This window comes from Diaporthe citri, assembly GCF_014595645.1.
Source record: "Diaporthe citri strain NFHF-8-4 chromosome Unknown scaffold_5, whole genome shotgun sequence".
Classification (NCBI taxonomy): Eukaryota; Fungi; Ascomycota; class Sordariomycetes; order Diaporthales; family Diaporthaceae; genus Diaporthe; species Diaporthe citri.
Genome location: NW_025064850.1, coordinates 1355978 through 1380698, shown reverse-complemented (window position 1 = coordinate 1380698; position 24721 = coordinate 1355978). Strand labels below are relative to the sequence as shown.

General features: G+C 54.9%; 8 protein-coding genes across 8 annotated transcripts; 4 read left to right on the top strand and 4 right to left on the bottom strand.

Annotated features, from left to right (window-relative positions):
• Positions 1 to 51: 51 nt before the first annotated feature.
• On the top strand, positions 52 to 1447 carry INS49_011075 (uncharacterized protein; the record flags this gene model as incomplete). The annotated part of the gene is made up of 2 exons (XM_043171794.1): positions 52 to 123; positions 182 to 1447. The coding sequence occupies 2 exons, from the start codon at positions 52 to 54 to the stop codon at positions 1445 to 1447; spliced, it is 1338 nt and encodes a 445-aa protein (XP_043023539.1).
• A 504-nt stretch (positions 1448 to 1951) lies between these two features.
• On the bottom strand, positions 1952 to 4598 carry INS49_011074 (uncharacterized protein; the record flags this gene model as incomplete). Its single annotated transcript, XM_043171793.1, has 4 exons — positions 1952 to 2995; positions 3064 to 3372; positions 3455 to 3781; positions 4362 to 4598. 4 exons carry the CDS (start codon positions 4596 to 4598, stop codon positions 1952 to 1954), a joined length of 1917 nt encoding a protein of 638 aa, XP_043023538.1.
• A 767-nt stretch (positions 4599 to 5365) lies between these two features.
• Positions 5366 to 6585, bottom strand: INS49_011073 (uncharacterized protein; the record flags this gene model as incomplete). The annotated part of the gene is made up of 3 exons (XM_043171792.1): positions 5366 to 5918; positions 5978 to 6092; positions 6201 to 6585. The coding sequence occupies 3 exons, from the start codon at positions 6583 to 6585 to the stop codon at positions 5366 to 5368; spliced, it is 1053 nt and encodes a 350-aa protein (XP_043023537.1).
• Positions 6586 to 7208: 623 nt separating this feature from the next.
• Positions 7209 to 9091, top strand: INS49_011072 (uncharacterized protein; the record flags this gene model as incomplete). The annotated part of the gene is made up of 2 exons (XM_043171791.1): positions 7209 to 8685; positions 8739 to 9091. 2 exons carry the CDS (start codon positions 7209 to 7211, stop codon positions 9089 to 9091), a joined length of 1830 nt encoding a protein of 609 aa, XP_043023536.1.
• Positions 9092 to 11262: 2171 nt separating this feature from the next.
• On the top strand, positions 11263 to 12543 carry INS49_011071 (uncharacterized protein; the record flags this gene model as incomplete). The annotated part of the gene is made up of 3 exons (XM_043171790.1): positions 11263 to 11328; positions 11478 to 11965; positions 12018 to 12543. The coding sequence occupies 3 exons, from the start codon at positions 11263 to 11265 to the stop codon at positions 12541 to 12543; spliced, it is 1080 nt and encodes a 359-aa protein (XP_043023535.1).
• A 901-nt stretch (positions 12544 to 13444) lies between these two features.
• Positions 13445 to 15445, bottom strand: INS49_011070 (uncharacterized protein; the record flags this gene model as incomplete). The annotated part of the gene is made up of 1 exon (XM_043171789.1): positions 13445 to 15445. The coding sequence occupies one exon, from the start codon at positions 15443 to 15445 to the stop codon at positions 13445 to 13447; it is 2001 nt and encodes a 666-aa protein (XP_043023534.1).
• Positions 15446 to 16781: 1336 nt separating this feature from the next.
• On the bottom strand, positions 16782 to 21257 carry INS49_011069 (uncharacterized protein; the record flags this gene model as incomplete). Its single annotated transcript, XM_043171788.1, has 2 exons — positions 16782 to 17494; positions 17612 to 21257. The coding sequence occupies 2 exons, from the start codon at positions 21255 to 21257 to the stop codon at positions 16782 to 16784; spliced, it is 4359 nt and encodes a 1452-aa protein (XP_043023533.1).
• A 1317-nt stretch (positions 21258 to 22574) lies between these two features.
• Positions 22575 to 23873, top strand: INS49_011068 (uncharacterized protein; the record flags this gene model as incomplete). Its single annotated transcript, XM_043171787.1, has 1 exon — positions 22575 to 23873. The coding sequence occupies one exon, from the start codon at positions 22575 to 22577 to the stop codon at positions 23871 to 23873; it is 1299 nt and encodes a 432-aa protein (XP_043023532.1).
• Between the last annotated feature and the right edge of the window lie 848 nt (positions 23874 to 24721).

The following is a 24721-nucleotide window of genomic DNA, read 5'->3' as shown; positions in this document are numbered from 1 at the left end:
GTGATACCTGTCCAGACTATCCCAACTCCTTTACCAAATTTCAATACTGCCATGGCTGCCACGGAATCCGGCGATGATTTTCGCATTATCATTGTTGGGGGCGGTATAGCAGGACTTGCTACTGTTAGTAGATTCAGAGTGACAACTTTGTACAGTGCAAGACTCTAACAAAGCCGATTAGGCAATCGCATTACGTGCTCCCAGGCGCCAGATCACGGTGCTAGAGCGTTCTCGCATGCTCAGAGAGACAGGTGCTCTGATCTCCCTTCAGCCGAATGCTTCCAAGATCGTGACGGAATGGGGCCTTGATCCCATCCTGCAACGGGTCGCAGAGCCCCAAGCCGACAAGGCATTCCGCATGTTCAACACGGAGGGCATTCTGGTCCGGGGGATCCCTCTGAACACCAGCACGTTTGGCGCGGACCGGATGCTGTACCATCGGCAAGATCTGCACGCGGCCTTGAGAGAGGCGGCGAGTACGACTGAGGGTGACTGGGAGGGGAAGCCAGGCGTTGTGATCAAGACTTCGGCCGAGGTAGTGGATTGTGACGCGGCTGGAGGGACTGTGTCTCTGAAAAGTGGTGAAACTCTGAAAGCGGACCTCATCATTGGCGCAGATGGCATCAAATCAGTCATCAGGAATGTCGTGGTGGGTGAGGAGAGGACCGCCCAGCCTACCGGGCTCTCCGCGTACCGGATGCTCATACCCGCCGCAAAGCTCCCAACTGAACAGATACCAGAAGGGATTCTTAAGATGGAAGACCCAGCAGCAACGACAATGCTCGTCGGAAAGGACAAGCGTGTCATCATGGGCCCCGGCAGAGGCGGAACACTGCTCGGCATCGTCGCCTTGGTGCCAGACGAGACTGCAGAGGACCCCGCCGACGAGTCGTGGACGCGGCCAGGCTCCAAGCCAGAGCTTCTGGCCGCGTTTGCCGATTTCCCTTCCTGGCTTCGTGACATCTTTGAACAAGCAGAGGACGATGAGATCGGGCTGTGGCAGCTCCGTGACATTGACCCTTTGCCGAATTGGACCAAGGGTCGGGTTGTACTCATCGGTGATGCAGCACATGCGATGCTGCCCACTCAGGGACAGGGTGCCAGTCAGGCGATCGAAGATGCTGAGGCTATTCAGGCCTTCTTGTCTGACCTCGACGACCGGCCGGTGTCGAAGGATCAGGTGGAAAAGGCTTTGGAGAAGGTGTTCAAGGCGAGGTACGAGAGAGCCAGCCTGATCCAGGCATATAGCAGGGAGCAAGCACGGCCAGGCACGGCGGGCAGAGAAGTAACGCTGGATCCTGCTGAGTTTATGAGGTTTAACTGTGAATATCAAGGGGCGGTTGATTGGTTGGAAAGGCAGGCCAGGAAAAGCCACAGGCCATCAGATCCAGAAGGGCCGAGCTTGGTGGACGAAATGGACAAGCTCAAGCTTGTTGATCCTTGCTAGTTCATGGAGTTAAAGGGGCGGACAGAGGTGTACTGCAGACGCAATCTAGGAAATTCATTTGATGTGTTTGGTGTCAATGAACTGTTGATTCGCACTAGTTATTCTACTGGGTGATTAAACTCGAGTGGCTGGCCCATCAGAAAATCAGTACTCATCGACGTCCACAGCTGCTCCAACGTAATCTCTTCGTAAGCTTCAAAGAACGGGGGACCTTCTCTTGAGACCATCAGTGGCTCAATACCAGACATGTGGGCGTCAAATCCTCCAGAACCGCGAGCTTCCTCGTTCGAACGTTTGTTCGTAGTAGGCAACAGTTGCGTACCCTGATCGGCAGCTTGACTGTCTCTTCTTCCCTGAATGGGACTCTGTCCCTCTGTGGCGACCGCTTCCAAGATGCTGTCACGCAGTCTTTCGCAACCCTTTATGAATTCTGCAGACTGTCCTGTCTTTCGATAGAACATTTCGATGTAGTCAGTCGTGCCAACCAATAATTCCACATCACTCCTAATCATCCGCTTGCCGGGGTTCTTCAAAATATTCAACCCCAAAACAACCGCAGCAAGAAATGGTTTGAGTTGGTGCAAAGAGATGTTTCGAGGACACGACATGATCTGCTATCTCGAGCACCTGACGCGCCATGGACCTCGCGGCCGCGATGCTAAGATTCTGACTCTGCAGCAGCCGAAGATACGAAGGAAGTCGCCTGGTTGCGTTCCTCGTCCTGATCTCCTCGAGGTACTTCTGTGTTGGGAAAGCCAAAGATGCCCTGAACAAAGTGATTTGTGCCTGATAATACTGCAACGAAAGGAATGCCGCGATGTGTTGATGCTGGTGACCGGACTCGGAGTCCTCTGTGTCGGGCCCAAGATGGACCAGCTCGTGGCCTGGCTTGATACCTTCCGGCACTGTTTTGACCCACTCCAGAAGAAGCTGGTCAAGCCGCCCGGTCTCATAGAGGAGTTGCCATGAATCTGAAATGCGTCTGTGATACAGATGCTCGCTTATCTGGCCCATGACGCGTGCGAGAGAGACCCACAGGACGAAGAGATGAAGAGGCCCCGTCACAGAGTCTCCTTCCGAGCTCTGGGGGTGTGGGAAATGGATTTGGTCAATCTCCTGTTCGGTCAAAGCCGAGGGTCGACCTGTTTCTAGCTCCATCAACCTCTCAATTGCGTAGCATGACCACCAGACTCGAGCTTCCAAGGAGAGCGTTGCCGCGCTTAATTGGTCGGACGTAAAAGTTTCTGGGAAACCTCTATTTGCTTGTCTCGAACGTGATGATATGTGCCGGTGAAGTCCTATAGAGTGTGCTATTCGGACCGCTTGCCCAGTGAGCTGCCAGCACTGGCCGTCCTTGGATTTGCCACGGAGGGCAAATCCGAGTAGTATCAAAGCTTGGACACTTGGCAAGTACGGACTGGCAACCAAGTGTCCGTAAAGACTGTATGCAGCTTCAAGATAAGAGTTCCCAAAATCCGTGGCAGAGCCAGCGGTTTCATCTGCGCCAATTGCTAGTATTGAAAAGATAATGACGATTGAGGGAACATCCTGTCACATTGAAATTAGTCTCTTGTGAAAGAAAATAATGGAGATCAACAGCAAGGCTGCCGACGAACCTGTTTACTCATGGCTTGGCTGAGGCCCCCGGGATGCACAAGCTGCTTCCGATGTAGTCGGTCGAATTCTGCAGAAATGAATTCGCGGTCGACGACGGGTATTAATGGCCAGACTTTCACGAAGAAAGTTTCGATGTGGTCTTGGGCGGAGTCGGGTAGGTTGGGCATCATGACTCTCAAAGGAAGGTCAAATTCCTCAACAAATCGCATTCCTTCTCTGAAACATGGTGTTATGGTCTGGAGTCGTCTCCTTCGCAGATGCATGTCCAAGAACGCAGTCAGACACTGCAAGCTGCTTCCACCAAGATACTATTAAAGTATTAATGAGTATTGTGTCGTAGTTGCAGCCTTTAAATTATAGAACGATTTCCCAGGGAGAATAAGTACTAACCTTCACTTTTTCGGAGTTATCATCAGTGTTGATGACGATATCAGGATGTTGATGTTGACCATTCGCCGCATGATCCGGGTCGTCTCCCTGGCCCTGAGCAGCAGCGTCATATGCTTTGGAGACCCACGATTGTGTCCTCAGATCGGAAGGTTGGGATGTGTTCCTGTCTCCCGAAAGGTTCATTCCAGTTCCGCCGTTGCCGTTAGACGGCGTACTGTTCGTGCCAAAGTTTGGTGTGGAGTTCCAGTCATGCGGCGATCTGCTAGTTGCCTCATGCCTCGTGCCGAGCGTCGTGGAATTAATATGTTGAGGCGAGTTTTGGAGGTTCTGAGTATCTGAAGGAAAATAATTAGCTTTCTACCTGTATTTTAGACTGATAAAGAGGCTTCGATCCAATCTCAAGGAGCTGCAATGTTGTCCACGTAGCTCAAAGAAGCCTTTGCAAAGAGTGGCACGTAGATGAGGACTTTCCTTCAACCCGTTCTGGTCTAGACTTGCACTGCAATTTCCACAACTTGAATGAATAACTTACTTGGACGGTCTTGAGGCGATGCACTGATGTGCTTGGGCACATAGGCCTGATTACGGTGGGTCGCAGCTGGGTTTTGCCCCGGAAGAAGACCATCTTTGGTGGCCCATTTACGCACAACAACGGGTCCTGCCTCGGGATGTCGTGGGTCTGTAGTCTCACAATCTTCATCCCGAAGCCAGCAATTTCGACACTAAAGAACTTGGTATTAGTTACTTTCGGTCTTCCTGTTGTAAAGGGCAAAACCAATGTGCTGTTCGATCCGTCCTCCAGCGCTCTTGACATTTAGGTCCGGCCCAAGACACATGAGGCAAGCGTCCCGACGACTTGAGAGAACACGTAAAAAGACGAATGCCATTTAATAGAGACTTTGCTCACCTTGGGGGTCTCCGCATCGCATCGAACTTTCCGTTTGCGACACTGGTTGCAGGCGAGATTTAGACGTATTCGCTTGGGCGCGTTCTCCGCCTTGTCGCCGCTGCTATCCACGGCCGTGACGGACTCTTGACCAGGAGAATCATTGGACACGTCCATGTCGGCTCCGGGTCCGGCTCCTGCCCCGGCTCCGAAAGCAAGATGGGTCGAATCCCGCCTGACGCCCGCCGGTGGTGCCATGTCTTTGCTGGACCTGGGCTGATGTCGACTGATGCCCTCGGTTCACTGCAGTGTATTCGGACGGCTTGCACCGACCCGGGGGCTCGGCTCGATTTCTATAGCTCGGCCTGCACCCAAAGTTTGTGCGGGGGAGCTCCCCCAGATTCCGGAATCTGGGGAGGTGGAGCCGCTGTCTGGGCACTAAGCAGGGAGTAAGGGTAGGGAGATCCGAAGTTGGTCCTCGGAAGCAGGCATCAACTGTGAGTGGGTATCCCTGACACTCTCGAAGTCGAATAGAAACCTCGGGATTTGACATTGATCGCAGGCTACACATGCGTGTGAAGCAATCATGCATCTCCAGACCTGCACAATATCCCGGCCGGGAATTGCAAGGTTTGCGGCCCAGGCATTCTCGATTTGAAACACCGACCAGCCCAGTGGACGATTTTAGCGTTAGGCAGTATGTAACTCCATCCAAATGCCCTATCTGTGGGGTTATACGATCAAGTTGGGATGATGGCGTTGGATCGCTGGGTACACAAGCCTACATCTACGGAACTCAAACGGTTTTCATCCCTTGGTCAGTTAGGGCAAACTTAAAAACTCACACGCGACGCATTCTTCAGGCCAGGTATGGAGCAAGAGGTTGAGGAAACTACATAACTATCTAGATGGTTTCACAGTATGCTGCACTTGGAATTCCAAGCTAATGCCACAGACAAGGGACCAAAACGTGTATATAGCGGTATATTTCATGCTAGTGCTACTCTCTGGAACCGGATCAAACTTCAATAAGCCTTGACGCCCGCCAACCGAAGCACCGTATCCGTAACCTCAGGCTTCTCAAACGGCTCGGTCCTGTACTTAGGACAAACCTCCCCATTTCTCATTGGCTTGTTATCAGCCGGCCTGATGTTGCAATGTGGCCAGTGGGTCGTGCCGGTGTAAGTCTCGAAGCACTTCTTCTTGGCCTCCAGAGCCTCCTCGGTCGCAAACCTGCGCGGAGTCATGCAGATGTATTGCACATTCCGGATCTGCTCGCCCTCAGGCAGGCGCGCATAGTGCATTGTCCTGCTGTCCCAGAGGACAAAGTCACCCGGCTCCATGTTCACCTTGATGAGCTCGCAGCCGCGCTCCTCGAACCACTTGACGTCCTTCTCCGAGAAGAGATACAGGTCCATGAACTTGATCTCTGGTGGAGGGGCATCCTCGTGGTCGTTGGACTCGCGCTTGTGAGCAAAGAACTCGTTGAAGAGGTGGGCCGAGCCTTTCATCAGCATGAGACCTCCGTCCTTGGGACCATTAGGGGAGTAGTTCAGAAGCCCCTGAACGGCTTGCATGCTGTGTTCGACAGAGTTAGCAGTGGCGGCAGCACCAGGGCGGGAAAGATGTCAACTCACCCCTTGCGCTCGGGGTTCTGGTCGCAGTGAGGCCATGGCGACCATTTCACGTCCTTGCGGTTTGGCATTGAAATGTTCATGCCATCAAATGAAGAAATCAACTCCTTTGTATCCCCTACGATATGTTAGTGGTCTGTGGTGGAGTAGTGTGACAGGCACTGGAAGCTGACTGCATGCGAGGGGCAGGGCACTGTGGCAGATTAAAGGAACCGTGTTTACATACAGAGCTTCTCGAAGATTTCGATGACGCCTGGTTCGGTGCGTGCCTCCCAAGCCATTTTCTCGTGCGGACCGCCATATGCGAGATACATGCCGCCCTTGAAGCTGATGGGCAGATGGTCTTCTGTCCACGTTTCAGGGTCGTTCTCATCAAAGCCGAGCTCAAAGTTCTTGAGCCACCGGATCTGCTTGTCGGCATAATGTTTGGCCCGCTCAGGCGAGATGACACCCTTGATGAGCACGCAGCCGTGTTTGTGGAATTCATCGCGCCAGTCCCCGTATACCTTGCTGGTATCAAAGCCCACGAGATCCTTGGTCTCGAACTGAGCGGCGAAGGTGCGGTGGGCCTCAGCCTCCTGGGTCTGAGTGGTTGTTTCTGTGCTAGACATTTTCAGATGAGTTGAGCTTGACTGTGTATTCCGTGGTAATTGTGTCACTGTGAGGTTGATTTCGTCTGGAGGAAGGGCTTCCAGGAAAGCTTTTCAAGTCACAAGAGACGTATTTATCCTCGAGTGGATTTGTGCAACACCCGATCGGTAGTGACCATGTGCCCTGAGAGGTTTCGCTACTCCGAGGGAGATGGGTAGCGCTCCGAGGAGGACATAGCGTTGGCCCCTCCCCCCACCGTCGCCGTTGCGGGGAAAGGGGCCACTCCAGAGTTGGGGAAGACCCTGAAAGACGCGACGCTGTCACAACTGAGATGGGGCCTTGGGTGACTGTAGCTGTTCTATGCGGAAAACTCCCACCTTACCGTCGTTATAAAGTCTCGTCACGAGCCTCGGTGCATCTAGAGCCCGAGGTCGAGCCTCGGAAGTCAACGAAGGAGACCGCGTTGGCCAGTGTTAAAACTAGAGTGTGACCCAGATACTTCGTCGTATTCTGCACGAGTTTCACCACATAATTATTGTTCTCTGGAGTAGCAGGCGTACGACATCGTGGTTGCAAGTACCATAAGTGCTGGTTCAGACTTTCCTCACCAATTCCGATAACCGTACCCGGAAGACCAAGGACCATGGCTCCAATTCCTCTTCAGGTGTCCATCAAACGACTATCTCAGCCCAAAGAAGGGGAGAACGGCTATGAGGGCTTCAAGCCTGGCACACACACAGTGCACCCCGCTGGCAGTCGCCCTTTCAGCCAGACGGATACCAAGCCCCTTCCAATTGATATTCGCGTTGACCATGATGTGTCAGTGACCGCGCGAGACGGAGTGCGCATCTACATGGATATCTATCGGCCCGCCTCTCAGGCGAGTCTCGACGTCTCAAAGCCAGAGAACAAGATCCCCGCCATTCTCTCCTGGTCCCCTTACGGCAAGAAATATTCGGCGCTCGACATGTTGCCAATGACTGTGTGGCATACATGTGTCAAGCGTGGCGAGCTCTCCGGCCTTGAGAAATTCGAGGGCCTCGATCCAGCCGTCTGGTGTCCGCACGGCTACGCCCTGATCAGCGTGGATACGCGCGGCGCGGGCAATAGTGACGGGTCCATGGTCATTATGGGGACTCAAGAAGGGGAGGATGGCTACGATGTGATCGAGGCTGTGGCCAAGATGCCTTGGTGCAACGGGAACGTCGGCATGGCTGGAAACAGCTACCTCGCTATCTCTCAATGGTACATCGCAAGCACCAGGCCACCAAGTCTGAAGGCCATCGCACCGTGGGAGGGTGCAAGCGACCTGTACCGTGAGCAATTCTGTCGTGGTGGGTGGTTCTCCATGTCAAACTTTGATCTCATCACCAAAGAGATTCTCAGGGGTCCGCCGAACTCCGGGGTCGAGGACTTCGCGGAAATGTATCGGAGGTCGCCCACTATCAATGCGTTCTGGAAAGATAAGCGAGTCGATCTGTCCAGGATTGAGTGTCCGGCTTACATCCGTGGAAGCGACGTGTCGAACCTGCACAACATGGGCAGCATACGCGCGTGGATGGAGATCCCACATTCCAAGAAGTGGATTCGGTGGGGCTCTTACCAAGAGTGGTTCGAACTTTATTCCTGTCCAGAGGCCCATGAGGAGCTTTTCAAGTTCATGGACCGTTACCTCAAGGGCGAGGATAACGGCTGGGAACAAGACACACCCAAGGTGCGGTGGGCTGCCCTGCAGTTTGGCGACCGAGAGGCTGTACATGACATTGTGCTGGAGGACTTCCCCGTTCCCAAGACAGAGTATCTCAACTTTTTCGCCGCACCAGGAGGGAAATTACTCGAAAAGTCACCGAGCGAGGTCTCAACGGCAGCCTACAACTCGGAGGACAGACATTCTTGGGTCGAGTTCACTCACACTTTCGCGTCGGCTTCGCGCCTCATCGGACTCCCAAAGACGGTTCTGTACGTGTCAGCAGAGGACACAGATGACTTCACCGTTTTCGTAATCCTGCGAAAGAAGGACAAGGATGGGAAAGACTTGATGCACCTGAACTTCCCTGTCCACGCGACGCCCGTGGGCAGCATAAAGGAGATCCCAGAAAAGCAACAGCAAAGCGTGAACTGTAAGTCCAAACCTGAATTCCCGTGGTTGCAGATCGTCTGACACCTGTTTCAGTGCACCTAGGGCAGATGGGCATCCTCCGCGCATCGCAGAGGCACATCGATCCTAGCAAGAGCATCCACCCGAACTTCCCTTTCCACCCACACGACCGCCAAGAGCCTGTTCCGAAGGGTACCGTTGTCAAGCTTGAGATCGGTATCTGGGCCCTCGGCGTGGACTTCGGCGCAGGCGAGAGCATTTCCCTGCGCGTGGGTGGCCAGTATCACAGTATTGCGGAGTATGCAAACTGGTCTGCGCCTAGGCCGGAGCATGAACTCAACCGCGGTCAACATACTGTCTACTTTGGCGGCCAGTACCCTTCTCAGTTGATTCTGCCTTGTATCGGCAAGCCTGAGGAGTCGGCATGAAAGAGGGGCTTGAATAGTCTTGCATCCAAATTTGGACTATATAACCACGGGTCGAGACTGGGCTTCGAGCTATACTCGAAGTGTGCCTAGGTAGCGATTGTGGAATGTGAAAACGTGCTGTCTGGGTTCAGCTGGCCCATCGAAGATTGTGTTGGTTGGTGTCTGAGTGTACATAGTGCAAGTGGTAAGCTCTGACCAATCATGATCCAATTCACAAGCGAACCATATCAACCAGGTTTACTGGGTACAAGCGGGTGTAATACACATATCAAAGCGAGGCGAGCTGAGAGGGAGGACGAGATTGGCGATGAAAGGGGTCGCAATCGTGGCTCCACAGATTCGCGAGCTGCACGCCGGCCGGCCTGGACGGCACGCAGAGTAGATGGATGACGCAAGAACGCAAATTGCCAGAGCATGGTCAGAGTGACTTCGAGCCAGATTTTCGGGAAGAGGCGCTCGAGGCGTTCGCGCTAACGCCTCATAATGTCACACTGGCCGCCGGCGGGAGGCACGGTCCACGGGCCAGTTCGTCATGTCAGTAGTATGGCGTTGCAACTGGTCGAACTGGGTAGCAGTGGCAAGACGTCGCTGACATCTGGGATCCGACGTTTTCTTTTTTGTCTTGGTGCGATTCCCAACCAACAAGTCCTTCAGGGGGATCATGACAATGACATGACAATAAAACTGCCGACTGGGGTCTGATCGCGGTGCCTCTTCTGCTCGGCAATGCAGAGTCTCCGCACAGGCGGACACGTGCAGCACTTTCTGCAGTGCTGCTGTCGTTTCCCTGTCGATCTCGAGGACCTGCTTGTCTGCTTGTTAGACCAGGATCACTCAGTCCAGACCAAACATGCAAATCGAGGCCTCTAGCGCCTGCAGGGTTAGCTCGCCGTCCACTGCCGGGTGTCTGACAGCCGGTCCTTGCACAAGAGAGTTCACCAAGTTGTATCGTGGAAGTGAACCAACCACTTGCTATCGTCGGAACTTGAAGCGAAGAGTTATCTACCGCATTTAAGATTCACCATCTAGATAAAATCGCCACCCAGTCCACGCGCTGGCAGTGGCCTCGGCACACCAAGACTAGCAAGGAGCGGCGCGGCCCTCAGCTAGATTTGATCGGTAATTCCAAGTCTCGGACTGGCCTCCCCGGCGGCTCCCAGATCCTTGGGGGGGCAGCATTGCAAGTGGCTCAAAGGAGCCCCGAGTATAACCAGACAGTCGATTCGAGGCCAAGGCTTCGGCGAGCATACTGGAAGTAGACAAAGAAAGGCACGGGGAACTCGAGTGCAAGCATCCGTCCCGGTCAGTGCGCAGGCCTTCAGATTGCAGTAAACCTGCAGTGTCTGAAGATCCTCGCGCTCGGACGCCCGCGAACCGTCCCACTGACAAGCGCGGGCCAGTGGTTCGTCCCAAGGCCGATGTCACCCACGCCCCCCTTTCAATCAATTTCGCACATCTGACAAAACCATGTCTCGAACTTCTAGCTTACTTTTGTCTTGTACAGATTCTCGAGGACTGGCAGTTGGTGGCTACCGGCGAAGAGGACCGAGCGGATGGGTGGCATCCTGTATGGAGCGGCGATCGACACTACCGCGCTCGGCGCTGCATTTCAATCTGCTCGAGCTGGTGCCCATATTGCTTATAGGTCGCGGGATGCCATGTGGAAATCTCATCACAGTTGCTTTGACCTGAAGAAGTGCTGAATGCCTGTCGTTGTGATCACACCTTGCCCTTTCCATTCACGCCTGTCACAGTTGGCGCGATGCTGAACTTGACGGCTGTGCCAGCATGTGGTGTAAGTCTATCTCGTGCCGCTTAACTCTAGATGTTTTGGAACGAAACATCTGACTTTCCCAGGTCTCCTGCCTAGTCTCCGAAATCTCGCAATCATCTTGTCCACTCACGAACCAGACATGTCTATGCGAAGACAAAGTATACAATGACCTTGTTCAAACTTGTGTTATCGGGAGCTGTACTGTCAAAAACCAGCTTTGTGAGACGTCATACTCAATCTTGTATCATCTCCACGTTCAACTGACTGGGAACGACATATAGTGACATTACGAGCCGCTTCTCTGGGATGTGGCGTCCCGGTCACAGACAGCTCAGGGAGCCTGAAGCTGCTCCATGCTTTGCTATTCGTCGCGCACTCCATATTCTTCTTTCTGAGGATGACCACTAGAGCTCTACGTCTCGTACCATGGGGCTTGGATGACACGACAATCGTCATTGCTTGGGTATGTATGTCCTTTTGTCGTTCACGATTAGCTGGGAAACCAAGTGAAAGCTAGATTGTTTCACGCTTCGAACAAGTGATCGGTCGTGCCCATGATGCTTGTTACTGTGGATTCTTTGCAAGCGCGTTTACTGAATTTAATTTGGGCAGGTTCTCGCTATCTTGTTCTTCGCTTCTGGTATCGTTGAAGCTGATCTAGGGGTTGGCAAACCATACTGGGCCCTAGAGTTCTGGCAGATCGATGGAAGCTTCATTGTGTTCTTCGCCTTCGAAGCGGTTTACAACCTATGCCTCGGGATGATCAAGATTTCGATATGCTTCTTCTACATGCTGATATTCCAGAGCCCCGGTTTTCAACGGGTGATGTGGGGCACGCAGATATTCAACGTGCTTACCATAGCTTGTTTCTTTTTCGTCGGCTGGGCCCAATGTCGTCCACTTTGGTACTTTTGGAAGGGCTGGAGCGGAGAATACGAGGGTACTTGCTTCGATATCAATGCCTTTGCATATGGCCATGCGGCTGTTAACATCGCCATCGACGTTTGGATGCTCATCTTGCCAGGGACTCAAGTTTGGAGACTGAACATGACCTTCAAGAGGAAGTTGGCAGTAACTCTGATGTTTGCCTGCGGTTTCCTGTGAGAAAACCCCTGAACATGAATCTATTCTCCACACTAACGCAGATTTCAGCTTGACAGCAATCAGTATCACCCGCCTTACATACATCATCGGCTTCTTCGGGAACTGGGCGAAGTCAACTGATGCCCAAGGACTCTACAACGCGGCTGTGTGGACAACAGTCGAGCTGACGACGGGGTTGATAGTCGCTTGTCTACCGGCCTCGCGAATCATCGTCACCAAATACGTCGTCAAGGTGTTGGACTCAACGGGGTTGTCAAGGTCATCGAGGAAGAGCCAATTGCCCTCCTCGCCGGAAAATAGCAACCGGCCCAGCAACAGAGGCTCGGGCAGAGCAAATGGTATGCTGACATCGAAATTCTGGCTCCCCGTCACCTCGATAGTGGGAAGCACTGCAACCACCGCAAACGACACTCGGTTGGAAAGTACAAGGCACGTTCATGATGCCGACGGTGAATCCAACATGGAATTGGTCAGCGTCAGGTCGCATGCAGTTCACGACACCGACGCCGCAGCAGACTTGTCCAGGCGACCAAGTCAGCTTGGCGAGAAGCGTCAGACGACTGAGAATGTTTAGATTGATATAGTACAGAGTCACCTCTATCGACGCTTAATTAAAGCCCATAACAGTACTACAATTTTCTTCTAATCGGTGACTGTGTTTCCATGGACGGTAACTGTCCTCGTTTGGAGTGAAACGCATCTGTTGCCTGTGTTGCAAGGAAGACCAGTCAGGGATCATTGTGATTCACTTTACTGGGAGGTGGAATGTGTTTCTTTGATGATTGTGAGCAGCCTCTTCAGTGATGATACTTGAGAGCTGTGGCGGTCGATTGGGTGTGGCGATAGTGCGATTGGTTGTGTTCGAAGTGGGCTTGTGGCTAAGTTTTGAGTGCAGAAGGGACCCCAGGGCACCCTTTTCAAAGGCTTACATACGTGGTACTTACCCTCCATTCTCTGTAACCCCCCCCCCCCTCCTCTTCCCGTTTAACCGTCATAGCTGCTCCTGCTACGATGGGCAAGCTCAGGAGCAATGTTCGCGCAAGTGCCATGGGGACAACACCATTTGAAACATCCAATATGCAAAAGAAAGTCTCACTTTGGCAGAGTTTGCAAGTGCCTTCAAGAATAATATCTTGAAACTTTATTGTGCTAGTACTGCGACTGCTTCGCCGAAAAATATCCACCACCCCCAATTACAAACACTGCTATCCAATACCATAAAATGTGCTCAATACCGGACATAGACGCGCGCCCGAAGCGATCACATCTCCCTGCCTTGAACTGTCACATGCACCTATTTTTAGTTGAGGGGGTCATGATTGGACAAACCCCGCGAAACATCGATGAATGCAGTGCGGAATGTTCACACGTGCTTTGCGACCGAGACAAGAGGACCAATACCTCGACCCTCTGCGCCATCTGGAGGCTCGCTCTCTGAATTTTGTTGGGTTTCCTTGAGCAAGTCCAATCGGCCCTTACATGTCTCGCCGGTAGGCGCTCATGAACTTGGAGTACCACTTGTCCGACTTCTGCGGGGCATTGTCCATCACCTGGGCGCCGTCCTCGCGCCCGGGGACGTCGACGCGCTCGCCGTCGAGGCCGGTGTTGGTGATGGCGTTCTGCTGCTTGCCGAGGTAGAAGTCGGGCATGAACAGGGTGGCGACGGTGGGGATGCAGGCCAGCACGAGGGCGGCGATGGCGATGTGGCCGTTGATGGCGGCGTAGGCGCGGATGGCGGCCTGGCGGATGGGGTCGTCGAAGGCGTAGCCGGAGCGCAGCTTCTTGATGGACCCGTACAGCTTGTCGATGGTCTTCTTGTCCGCCCCGGCCGGGATCATCTCGTCGTACATGCGCGACAGCATCTCGTTGGTCCAGATGGCGGACGAGATGGCGCTGCCGACCGAGGAGCCCAGCGTCGACCACAGCGCCAGCAGGGCGATGACGGTGGCCATGTCCTCGTGCGGCACCGCGGCCTGGGTTCCCACGCGAGCGCCGACGACGTTGAAGGAGCCCAGGCAGAAGATGAGCTGCGCGGCGACGAGGCGGCCCGTGTCCTGGGTCATGGACCCGCTGCCGCCGTTGACCAGGATGCCGTAGGCGATCATCCTCGCGACGGCGCCGAAGAGCATCATGGACTTGTAGCGATGGGTGTGGCGCTGGATGAGGCCGACGATGGGGCCCAGGAGACTGAGGCCCATGGTCGTGATGCCCAGGAAGATGGTCCACTGGTAGGTGGTCCACTCCTTGATGACATAGATGTACGAGGAGAAGTAGGTGTTGCGGACAGACGAGGCGGTCTGGTTGAAGGTGAAGACGATGACACCGGCGATGAAGGCGCGGTTGTTGAGCACGCGCTGGCTCATGAGCGGCACGGGCGCCAGGTAAACCTCGAAGAGGATAAATGCGATGAGCAGCACGAAGCCCACGACGAGCATGGCGATGATGCTCCCGTTCTGCCACCCGCCGTCGGCGTCCTCGGCCAAGGTCAGCGGCAGCAGCAGCAGGGCGAAGGACACGCCGAGGATGATGAGCCCCAGGATGTCGATGTCGATCAGGCCCTGGTACGCAAGCTTGGTCCAGTGGGCAGCACCCTTCTTGGAGGCGCCGTCAGCAGCGGCACCGGTCCTCTCCTGCTTGGAGCCGGCAATGGTGACCATGCCCATCTTCTCTCCGCGGCGCTGCATGGCGTACAGCGTGAAGATGGCCGGGGTCAGCAGCACGGGGACCATGATGGCGAACATGCCCAGGCCCCATCGCCAGTTGTCGACGAAACCCTCGGCAATGAAGCCGTTGACGGGCACGGTGATGACGAAGGGGATGGCCAGGAGGGCGCCGAAGAAGCCACGCCACTCGAGCGGGGTCAGATCACCGACGATGATGTCGCTCAGCAGGTCAAGGCCGGACTTGCCGACCGACGTGAAGCAGATACCGATGGTGTAGGCAGCAAAGGTGCTGGAGCTGGCGGCGACGACGAAGCCGATGACATAGAAGACCAGGATCACGACGTAGGTGGTGGGCCGCGAGGTGATGTCGGCCAGCTTTCCGATGAAAGGCTTGGCGATGGCACGCACGATCTGGCTGGCTGTGCTGACGGCGGCGAGTGAGCTGTGCTGCCCAAAGGTGGAGCTGGCCATGGTGGTGAAGATGGTGGACGTGATGCCCTGGTCGAGGGCATATGCGAACATGGTCAGGCCGATGGACACGCCCAGCAGCCATAGCAGGATCTTGCCCGTCGGGCCCGACTGGTACAGCACCTTGTTGAAGGCCTCGACCTTGGTGACACCCTGCTGGGCAGTAGTTGCAACTCTTTCGACGGGCTCGCCCAGGTTCGAGGTGATGGTCTGGCGGTCGTTCGTCTTCAGCGGGGAAAGATCATTGTCCTCGTGGGCGCCGTTGGCGTTGTTGGTGGGCTCGCCAGTCGAGCGAGAGCCCGGCCTGTTGCCAGCCGGGCCATCATCAGCCCTGGGCGTCGACATTGTGAGAGTAGCTGTGTCTGTAGCTGTTGTGGCTTCGTGGAAGAATCACAGGGTTACAATGCCCTGCAGGATAAAAGAAGGGATCAGCGAGAAGTGAGGGTGGGAATTAGCCAAGGCTAGGCTGAAGACTCTTGCAGCGAGGCGAGGTGGTCCCAAGACCCAGATGGGACGGGGTGGTTCGATGTGTGCAGCTCGGGTAGGATTGGACAGGTCAAAGGTACACGTGAAGGCCCGGACGACGGTCAGGGCACATGCTGGCAAGGGCGCGTGGGGGAAGACCAAGAGCAGAGATCGAGACGGGCAGCTGGACAGGGACACAGGGTGTTGATCTCGCTGGGTGCTATATAGACCCGAGTTCCCGGAGGTTTACTCGATTGGGAGGAGGTGAGCCGGCCAGAAGGTGCAATGTTTTGGCGGTGGAGCGTGGCAATGAGACCTGTAGACCAAGGTGGCCAAGGAGGGTAGGCGCACCCGCATGTGCAACGGAAGTGAAGGGGGCGGCGGGTGGTGGGCGGCGTTGCAATAGGACACGGAAACACCCCACGCCCATCACACGAGCTGAAGAGGTGTGGCCTCGAAACCTGTTGGTTGCTCCATCGGGAAGCAGAACCTTCCTAGGCGCCCCATCGTAATCTTATCAGATCAAATCAGTGCGTGGCCGATATAGGAGTTACATTGTGTAGATCAATGACTAACAGGGATTGGGGGCCTTGGGGGGTCTTGGAGGGATTCTCGCCAGGGCTAAGTATTATGTGACATTCTGACATCGGGTGCTTGGCATTGCTACATGTCAAAGTTTTTGCCTCTCCGTGGGCTCCAACACTCCACGATCGAGCCGAGGACAAGGGAATAACCGGAGTGACAGGAACGGCACAAAAGTCCAAAAAGGGAGAACAATGGATCTCATCCACAATTCACAGCATGCTTTTTATTTCTCTTTTCTTGTTTCCTTCCCTTGTCAAGCCACGCGACTCCTCGTGGTGGATGGATCCCGTGCCACCAGGGGCCGTCTCATTTGATATTCTTAAGCGACCGAGGGAAAAAGAAAATCCTGTTCGCAAAACGGACATCAGTGTGGTTCTATTGGCAGATTCTATTGATAGTCTGTGTATTCTATTGATAGTTTGTAACTGAGCGCCTGATGCGGTTGTCCAAATATTCATTGTTACGACTCGAATCACCGCTGCATGTTGCTTCAGCCTCGTTCTCGCATTAAAGAATTAAGTGATTGTTGTAGTCTAACCGAGTCTATGTGATATTGATGTCCATGTGCAATTGTGTCCATGTCCGAACACCTTTCCAGGAGTCTATTCCCCAGTCGTTAAGTCGTCAACATTCAGCGCCTCTCTCCAACGGTAATCTTGGACGCATCACAAAGCGACCTGAAGATGCTATCCCTCTTTGCAAAGAGCTCCGGGATGCCATCAAACTCGGCCACATGGCCAGCCTCCATGACAACGACGCGGTCGCACGTAGCAATGATGGTGTCCAGGCGGTGAGCCACAGTCAGCACCGTCGCGTCCCCAAGGACCTCGTTCAGCATCTCCTGCAGCTGTGCGTCCGCCCGCCCGTCAATGGACGCCGTCGCCTCGTCCATGATGACGATCTTGGACCGCCGCACCAAGGCGCGAGCGATCGAGATGAGCGACCGCTGGCCCTGTGAGATGTTGGCCCCGTTCTCTTTGACCTCGAAGTCTAGGCTGAGGCCTCCCGTCCCGCGTACCGACTGGACCGTCTGTTGCTTCTCGAGCTCGGTGGTGTCTTCAGTAGAGGCGGGACTAGGGATTCCGTTGGCGATGTCCTGCGTGCCGGTTTGTTCGTCCGACTGTGCGAGCTTGACCCTGCCCAGACACCTCTGCAGCCAGGCGTCGTCGTATTGCTGGAACGGATCCAGGTTGTACCTGATCGTGCCGGCCAGAAGGACAGCATCCTGGCTGATGACTGACATGCTTGACCGGAGCAGACTCAACCCAATTGTGTGTATGTCGACGCCATCGATGACGATCTTGCCACTCGTGGGCTCCGTGTTCCTCAGCAAGGCCGATATCACTGGACAAGAAAGCAGTAGTCAGTCAGCCGCTCGCGACGATGGTGAACAGGGATGTAATTGGAATGCGAGTAAGGGATTGGGACCAATAGGAAAAGTGAAGAATCAGTCAAACTCACAAGTAGTCTTTCCTGCACCAGTACGCCCCACAATGCCAACCTTCTCGCCAGGCTTGATGTCCAAGGTGACATCCCTCAGCGCCGGCGGCAGGCCAGGTCGATGACAGAGGGTGAGCGCCTTGAACTCGACGTGGCCGGCGTCTGGCCACGCCTTAGCCTTCAGGTCCTTATCGACGCCTTCAGCCTCGTAGGCGGGCTCCTGCTCGATGTTGTACGCGTAGTGCAGCATCCGCTCGACCGAGTTCATGTTGTTCTCGATCTCAGCGCTCTGACGGATCATGTTGCCAAAGACGGACTGGGCCTGGACCACGTAAGACAGCACCACGCCGCCGGCGGAGGCGCTAATAGTGCCACGCAGGCCGACGACAAGAATGCCCGAGACGAGGACAAGAACAGCACCGCACAGGTCCAGGCGCAGGTTGAGCCAGCGCTGGCAGGCCACGGACATCCAGTAGGCCGTGTTCTCGGTGTCGATGCGGCGGGCGTTGTCCTCGACGAAGCGAGAGACGGCGCCGAAGGCCTTGAGCGTGGCCAGCCCAGAGAGCGACTCGCCAAAGTGCTCGTAGATCCGGCTGCGCAGCAGGTTGTTGAGGCGGCGCAGCTCGCGGGCCGAGGGGCGGTAGTACATTCCCGTCCAGGTGTAGGCCAGCAGAAGCACGGCGGCGATGGCCAGGAAGGGCGGCAGGATGATGGTGACGAGGATGATTGTGCCGATGGCCTGGACGGTGGTCGAGATGAAGAGGCGCAGCGTCTCGCCGACGACATTGTCGACGGCGTCGACGTCCTTGCTGAAGCGGTGCGTGATCCGGCCCTGCGGCGTCGTGTCGAAGAAGGCCAAGGGGGCGTGCAGCACGCGGGCGATGGAGGCGTGGTGCAGCCGGTTGGAGCAGTAGAAGCAGAAGAGGGCGAAGCTGGCGCTCATGCAGAACAGGCCGACCGACTGGCCGATTCCAAAGGCCGCGTAGCCGCCCATGTACTGGGACTCGGTGATGGACCCGTACGTGTTCCCTTGCCACCACGTCAGCCACAGCGGCGAGACGATGCTCGTGCCCTGGTAGATGATGATGGACGTCACGAAGAGCGGCACCGTTATGAATGCGTTGCCCATCGCCACGTAGCGGAGGTATGTCTTGCCGCTGACGGAGCCGACCAGGCGCTCCTCCTTCTGCATGATCTCTTTTCCACGGCCTGCTGCTTCTGGCCCCTGCTTTTTGTTGCTGTCATCTTCCGGCGCCTTTGCTTCTGGGGAAGACCCGGGCAACAGCGGCTCTTGCTTCGCCTCTACTTCTTGGTGCTCCTCGTCGTGTTCCTCCTCGTCCTGTGCAGATGACCATGAGTCCATGGACGTGCCTACAAAACGAGCGAATGGCCCACCACGTCTAGACAGAACCGCGTACTCGCCCTGCTCCGCTATACGACCCTTGTCCATGTACACCACGTGGTCGGCTTGGGACGCAAGAACCATCGAGTGTGTGACAAGGACCACAGTCGCCTCCTTGTTGCGGCGCGCCTGGTTGACGACCATCTCAAACACCTGCTTGCCGACGTCTGCGTCCAGGGCTGAGAAGCAGTCGTCCAGGAACAGCAGCGGGCTCCGGCCGTAGATGGCTCTGGCGAGACTGATGCGCTGCTTCTGGCCGCCAGAGAGGGACACGCCCATCTCGCCCACCACTGTCATGTCGCCCTCGGGCAGCAACTCCAGGTCCCGGTGCAGACAACACCGGGAAAGCACCTGATGGTACCAGGCCTGGTCGAAAGGCCGGCCGAAGACGATGTTCTCCCTGACCGTCTCACTGAGCAGCCAGGCGGATTGGGAGGCGTAGGCGAGCGAGGGCGTGTTGACTTGGCAGTTCCGTACTTGGAGGGGCTGCATGTCGCCCATGAGGGCCTTGAATATCGATGACTTGCCCGATGCAACGGGCCCAACAATGCAGACGAGCTGGCCTCTCTCAACGATGAGCGAGTCGATGTGCAGTCTTCGGGCCTTGTGCGGTTGGCTTTCAAGGGGCGTTGCCAGAATCTGGCCTTGGTTCGCTTCCTGGTTCTTCCCGTCCTGGGCTGTCTCCGTGGCTGTTTCTGTAGTGTTCTGAGTCGATGTCTCGCTTCTTTCGTCCAGGAGATCCTCGTCATCATGATAAGCGAAAGTAGCCTCCTCGACTGCAACCACGGTCTGGGGTGGCTTGTCTCCGTCAAGCTCTGGATTCGTGCTGCTTCCCACGAATTTCGGAGGAATGGGACCACCTGCATCTGATGCGGTCATGAAGATAGCCAAGCGCTCGAGAGCCGCCCGGGCGTCCGCAATGGCCGACAGCGAAGTAGGCAGGGCCTGAAGTGGCGTTCTCAGCAGCATGAAGAAGGTGAGGCCGGAGAAGATGATATCCGCCTTCAGTCCGCCCTGCGTAGCCCCGTAGGTGACTATAGACAGCACAGCAGCAATCATGGGCGCCGTGTATGAGACGGCCGTGTTGAGAGCCCTGAGAAGCATTCGCTTGCGGATGTACACGACCTCATCAGCCCTGAGGTGCCCGATCTTGGCGAGGAGACTCTTCTCATAGGCGTTGGTCTTGACGAGCCGGATCGCTGAGACGGCTTCCACGACAGCCTTGACTCTCGCGTCGGTAAAGGGCATGCTGCCCCTGCGGAGCTTAAGCAGCTTGCTCACCATGAAGGTCTGAAGGGGATACAAGAGAGCCAGCAGGCCAAAGCCGGGGAGGGCGCTATAGCCCATAGTCCAGATGGTCAGAGCGAGACAGAGCACCATCTGGAGGATACTGGTCCAGGCAGAGTGGAAGTAGCCGCACACAAAGTCTACACGCGTCACGTCGGCACTCATCAGACTCATGAGCTTGCCCACGCCTGTGTACCCGTTGCGGAGCTTAGCCCTCTCCGTGAGCTGGTCCGACGTCGCCCGCCGGTAGATGGTGTGCATGAGCGCACCTCTGAGAAGCACGCCCGTCGTGTAGGACCGGTAGAAGCCGTGGACGTTGGCCGTGACGGAGAAGACCAGCACGAGGAAGAGGCCCACGACAAGGCCATAGCCCGCGCGGGTGGCGTGCTCCGACGGGTCGGACAAGTAGGAGATGGCGAAGCGGATGAGCAGCGGCGTCACCATCTGGGACAGGTCTCCGCACAACTTGAACAGGCCGCCGAGCCAGAACCAGCGGAAGCAGACGTCGTTGAGGGCCATGGTCAGGACCGTTGTGTCGCTCCTGCGTCGCATCCAGAATGGCTTCCATGACTTAGACTCAGCTGGCCGGTTCCTGTTCTTCTCCAACCTCGCCGCCCAAAAACGTTCGAGTCTGTCGGCATGATCCTCGGCCCGCCTGTGATCGGGCATATCATACAGGTCGTCGGTCTGCAGAGGCCTGGTGTAGCCTATCCTGAGGGTTGGGCTCAGCCATCCGAACAACAGGATCGAAAACCAGTTTGCTGTCGATTCTGGCAGCTTGGCCCTTGGGCTGCTCCCGGCCTCCGTTCCGGCCCCGTCTCCAGCTCCATCTTCCACGTCTCTTGGGGTTGCCTTTTTGGACTTTTTTGAGGCAGGCTCGGTCAGTCGTCTCTCAATGGGCTTTGTCGACAAAAACGGCACCTTCCTGTACCATTTCCGAGGAGGAAAGGTAGAGGTTCCCGTGACGTTACTAGCCATTCTGGGTCCAGGGACTAGAATGTGCCTGTTACGACATGTGTTTCAGTGTCCTGAAGCGAGCCTGAGTAGAGGAGCGAGGTCTGGTGGCTGTCGGGTAGTTGCTGTTGGTGGCGCCTAGGTCGGCTACTAGGGGGCATTCTCGTCCTCGCCCCTTACCCAAAAACCCCTGCTCAGGAGTGCTGTACAAGTGTACGAATTAGGCAATGAGGCTGGCCTCCGAGGACGGAACTACAGTCCCCCTTGGCCGAAAAGTCAGAATCGGACCCCACGGGTGCTTGTGGAAGGTGGAGTGTCGACATCTTCTGCGCTGGCCTCTTGTCGAGGGCGTGGCCGTATTTGGATCGGCTCGATGACACATGAGAAGAGACACAAGTTCACCGTATTCTTGGCAACCGTTCTGCAAAGAAAAAAGACGCTTGTTTAGCGGATACCACAGCAGGCGGCTGCACTGGTGCTTGTGTCACTGCTACCGTTCTCCCGCACTGTATATGTGGGAAAAAATGTTCAGAAGCTGGAAGGATGGACCCACATTACCGTCATCACAACCAAGCGATTTGCCGGCAAGATAACTTTTTCTTAAGCATTTTAAAGACGAAATACTTAAGATATGCTGTTGAACATGAAACAAGATTTTAATAGTAGTTTTCCACGTAACATTATTAAATTTAAAAGTGAATTTATAATTTATTAAATTTTAATTTTCTTTTTCAAAAAAGAGATTTATAAATAATTTCCGAGTAATAAATAATTATAAACTGTTTATAATCTTTAAGTTCCTTTACTAAGCTGGAACGATAATGATTGTCCTAGTGTAATGATTACTTATAATAATAAAATTTTCAAATATTGAATAAATTTTAAAGCCTGTACCCATATTATCAGTAACATCACTAATCTATCATTCATCTTGTATTGTATTATGTGGGGATTTTACGATACTTGCTAGTCCACTTGGTAATGTCGCAGTACACAGCCTTGGCATCATTTGGCATTGTTAATAGATTCACCCAATGAGCTAGGCCAAGCTGAGACACAACCATCCAATGCTCATCAAGTTATAAGCAATCCGCCCACACGCTACTTCCGCTGGGAATGCAACAAACGAGTGCCGTCATCTCTATCAGTCTTAGCTCAAGTTTTAAAGTTGCGTGTTGCCACACCTAGTCCATTAGTCTGATTATCTGCCGCAGAAGTTTGAAGTCTTGAACTTGCATAGAAACAGAACTGGATCAAATGTAAGTTTCCCAATCTGAGTGGCCGCACTGGTATGGCTAGAACACTACTCTAATTAGATCACAGTCAGAGCAAGTGACAAAAATGGCAACACAAGTGCAGAGTCAAGTCAAAGTCAACGGCACCGAGGGAGCGGGCCACCGACTCGACGCATTAGCAAGCACAGGAACAGTTGGAGGTGTAGATGTCGACGCTGAGAGGACTTCATTCAGACTTCCTGATGGCACCACGCAAGTATGGATAGCCACTAAAGGCACCGGCTTCGTGGTGGGCTCCGGTGACAGTCTGCTGGCCGAGTGGAAGAATGACGAGAGAGAGGCCAGAATCTCACCAGCCATGGTCAACGAAGACAGGGCCGAGTCGGCTCAAGTCCTGCGGCTCACAATCGACAGCTCACCTCCAGAGCCTGACTCCAATGACCTCGCTCTCCAGCTGGTGTGGGCCTCCATCTACGCACTCTGGTTGCACCCAAGCCACAGGGACGACGATATCATCGCCATCTCTGTAGACGGCGAGAGAGTGGGCGAGTATCTGCGCTGTACCGGCCTCGCTGTCATCTCACCATTGTCTGAGAGCACCTCTGGCCCAGATGCCATCTACTGGCTGCAACGTGAGGCTTTCTGGCAGGGTGCCGGCGCGCCAGACAACCAGCACTGGCTCCGTGCCCGTCCCGAGGCGAGCTTCCCAGGCTTCAACGGCAGGTTGGGTGCCTTTGCCAACCAGCTGGGCTTCACGAGGAAGGGCAACGTCTGCACGGTGCACCCGGTAAGGCCGCCCAAGCCCAAGCCCGGCTCGGTGATTTACTCGCGGTTCATCGTGGAGCTGGGCCAGCAGCTCGAGATCCACCACATCGACGCGTCGAACCCGTTGCACTTCGAGACGTACGCGCGCTGGCAGAACTCGGACCGAGTCAACGCAGGCTGGAAGGAGCGCGGGCCGGACGAGAAGCACCGGGCGTACCTGGCGGCGCAGCTGGCCGACCCGCACACCATGTCGTGCGTGTTCCTGTGGGACGGCGAGCTGGCGGGCTACACCGAGATTGGCTATGTCAAGGAGGACAACGCGGCGTGCTTCTTCGGCGGGCAGTGCAACATCACCGTCGGCGAGCACGACCAGAACTCGCACATCCTTGTCGGCGAGGAGCACTTCCGCGGCGGCAAGCGCTACGAGGCCGTCGCCACCTCCATCAAGCACACGTGCTTCCTGCGCGACCCCAGGACCAAGCAGGTCGTGGCCGAGCCGCGCTACGACCTGGCCCATGTGCACATCCAGAACAAGTACCTGCCGCAGGAGAAGAAGAAGAGGTTCGAGCTGCCGCACAAGACGGCTATGCTTTTCGCACTTCAGCGCGAGCGCTTCTTCCAGGAGGGTCACTTTGTATAGCGATATTGGCTAGCTACTAGTAGTGATCAAGTGTGCCTACAGATGAAGACCAAAAAGCAGATTGAATCAATTGACCGCTTTCGATCCCATTCCTGCAGCTTCTTGATCATTTCCTAGTTGCTTACTGACCACAGGAGCATTTCATGTGCCGCAAGGCTTCGAGCATTACTTGTCTCATTGCTACTTTGAGTCACACCTTAAGTCTCACCAGATTCGTTGCACCACATTCGCCACGCAGTGATGCTGTGCATGATTGCCGTCCAGTGGACGCCACACACGTAGGTAGCACTCGCCGCGAACATAGACGCGAGGATCGGCTGCCGATCAAGGTAAAGTTTGACGTGATCCGCATTGTCGGGTCTGCTTGGGAAAAATACATAGCCCCGTTGTCAGTGCTTCGGTCCCAAGAGTCGTGGCGTCCAAACCCGCATGCATCATAATGCATCTCATTGCGTGCTACAGGCATGACATACCAGATCTAATATTATGTTCTACATAGCTTTCAGTGTGTTGGATCTAAAGAATACTAAAGAATTGTATAATAATTTAGTATTAGTGCCTTTTTTTTTTTTTCCTATCTTAGTAGCATTTGGAATTCAGTAATTCTAATAACAAGATCTTACTGAATTAATGTTAGTATAACAGGAAGAAGAATCTGTTCACACGCTTAGATCCACACCACTAATGCATGCAGTTCCATTAAGCAGTGGCACGGGGCGTTGGCAGTGACACAGTGCACGGCACGTAAACCAGGGTCCCTGAGACGAATAGTCTTGGCTCACTGCCGGCCGTCTTGGCAATCTAATCAGATGAATCAGATAAACGCCCACGGCGGCGATGCCAAGGCC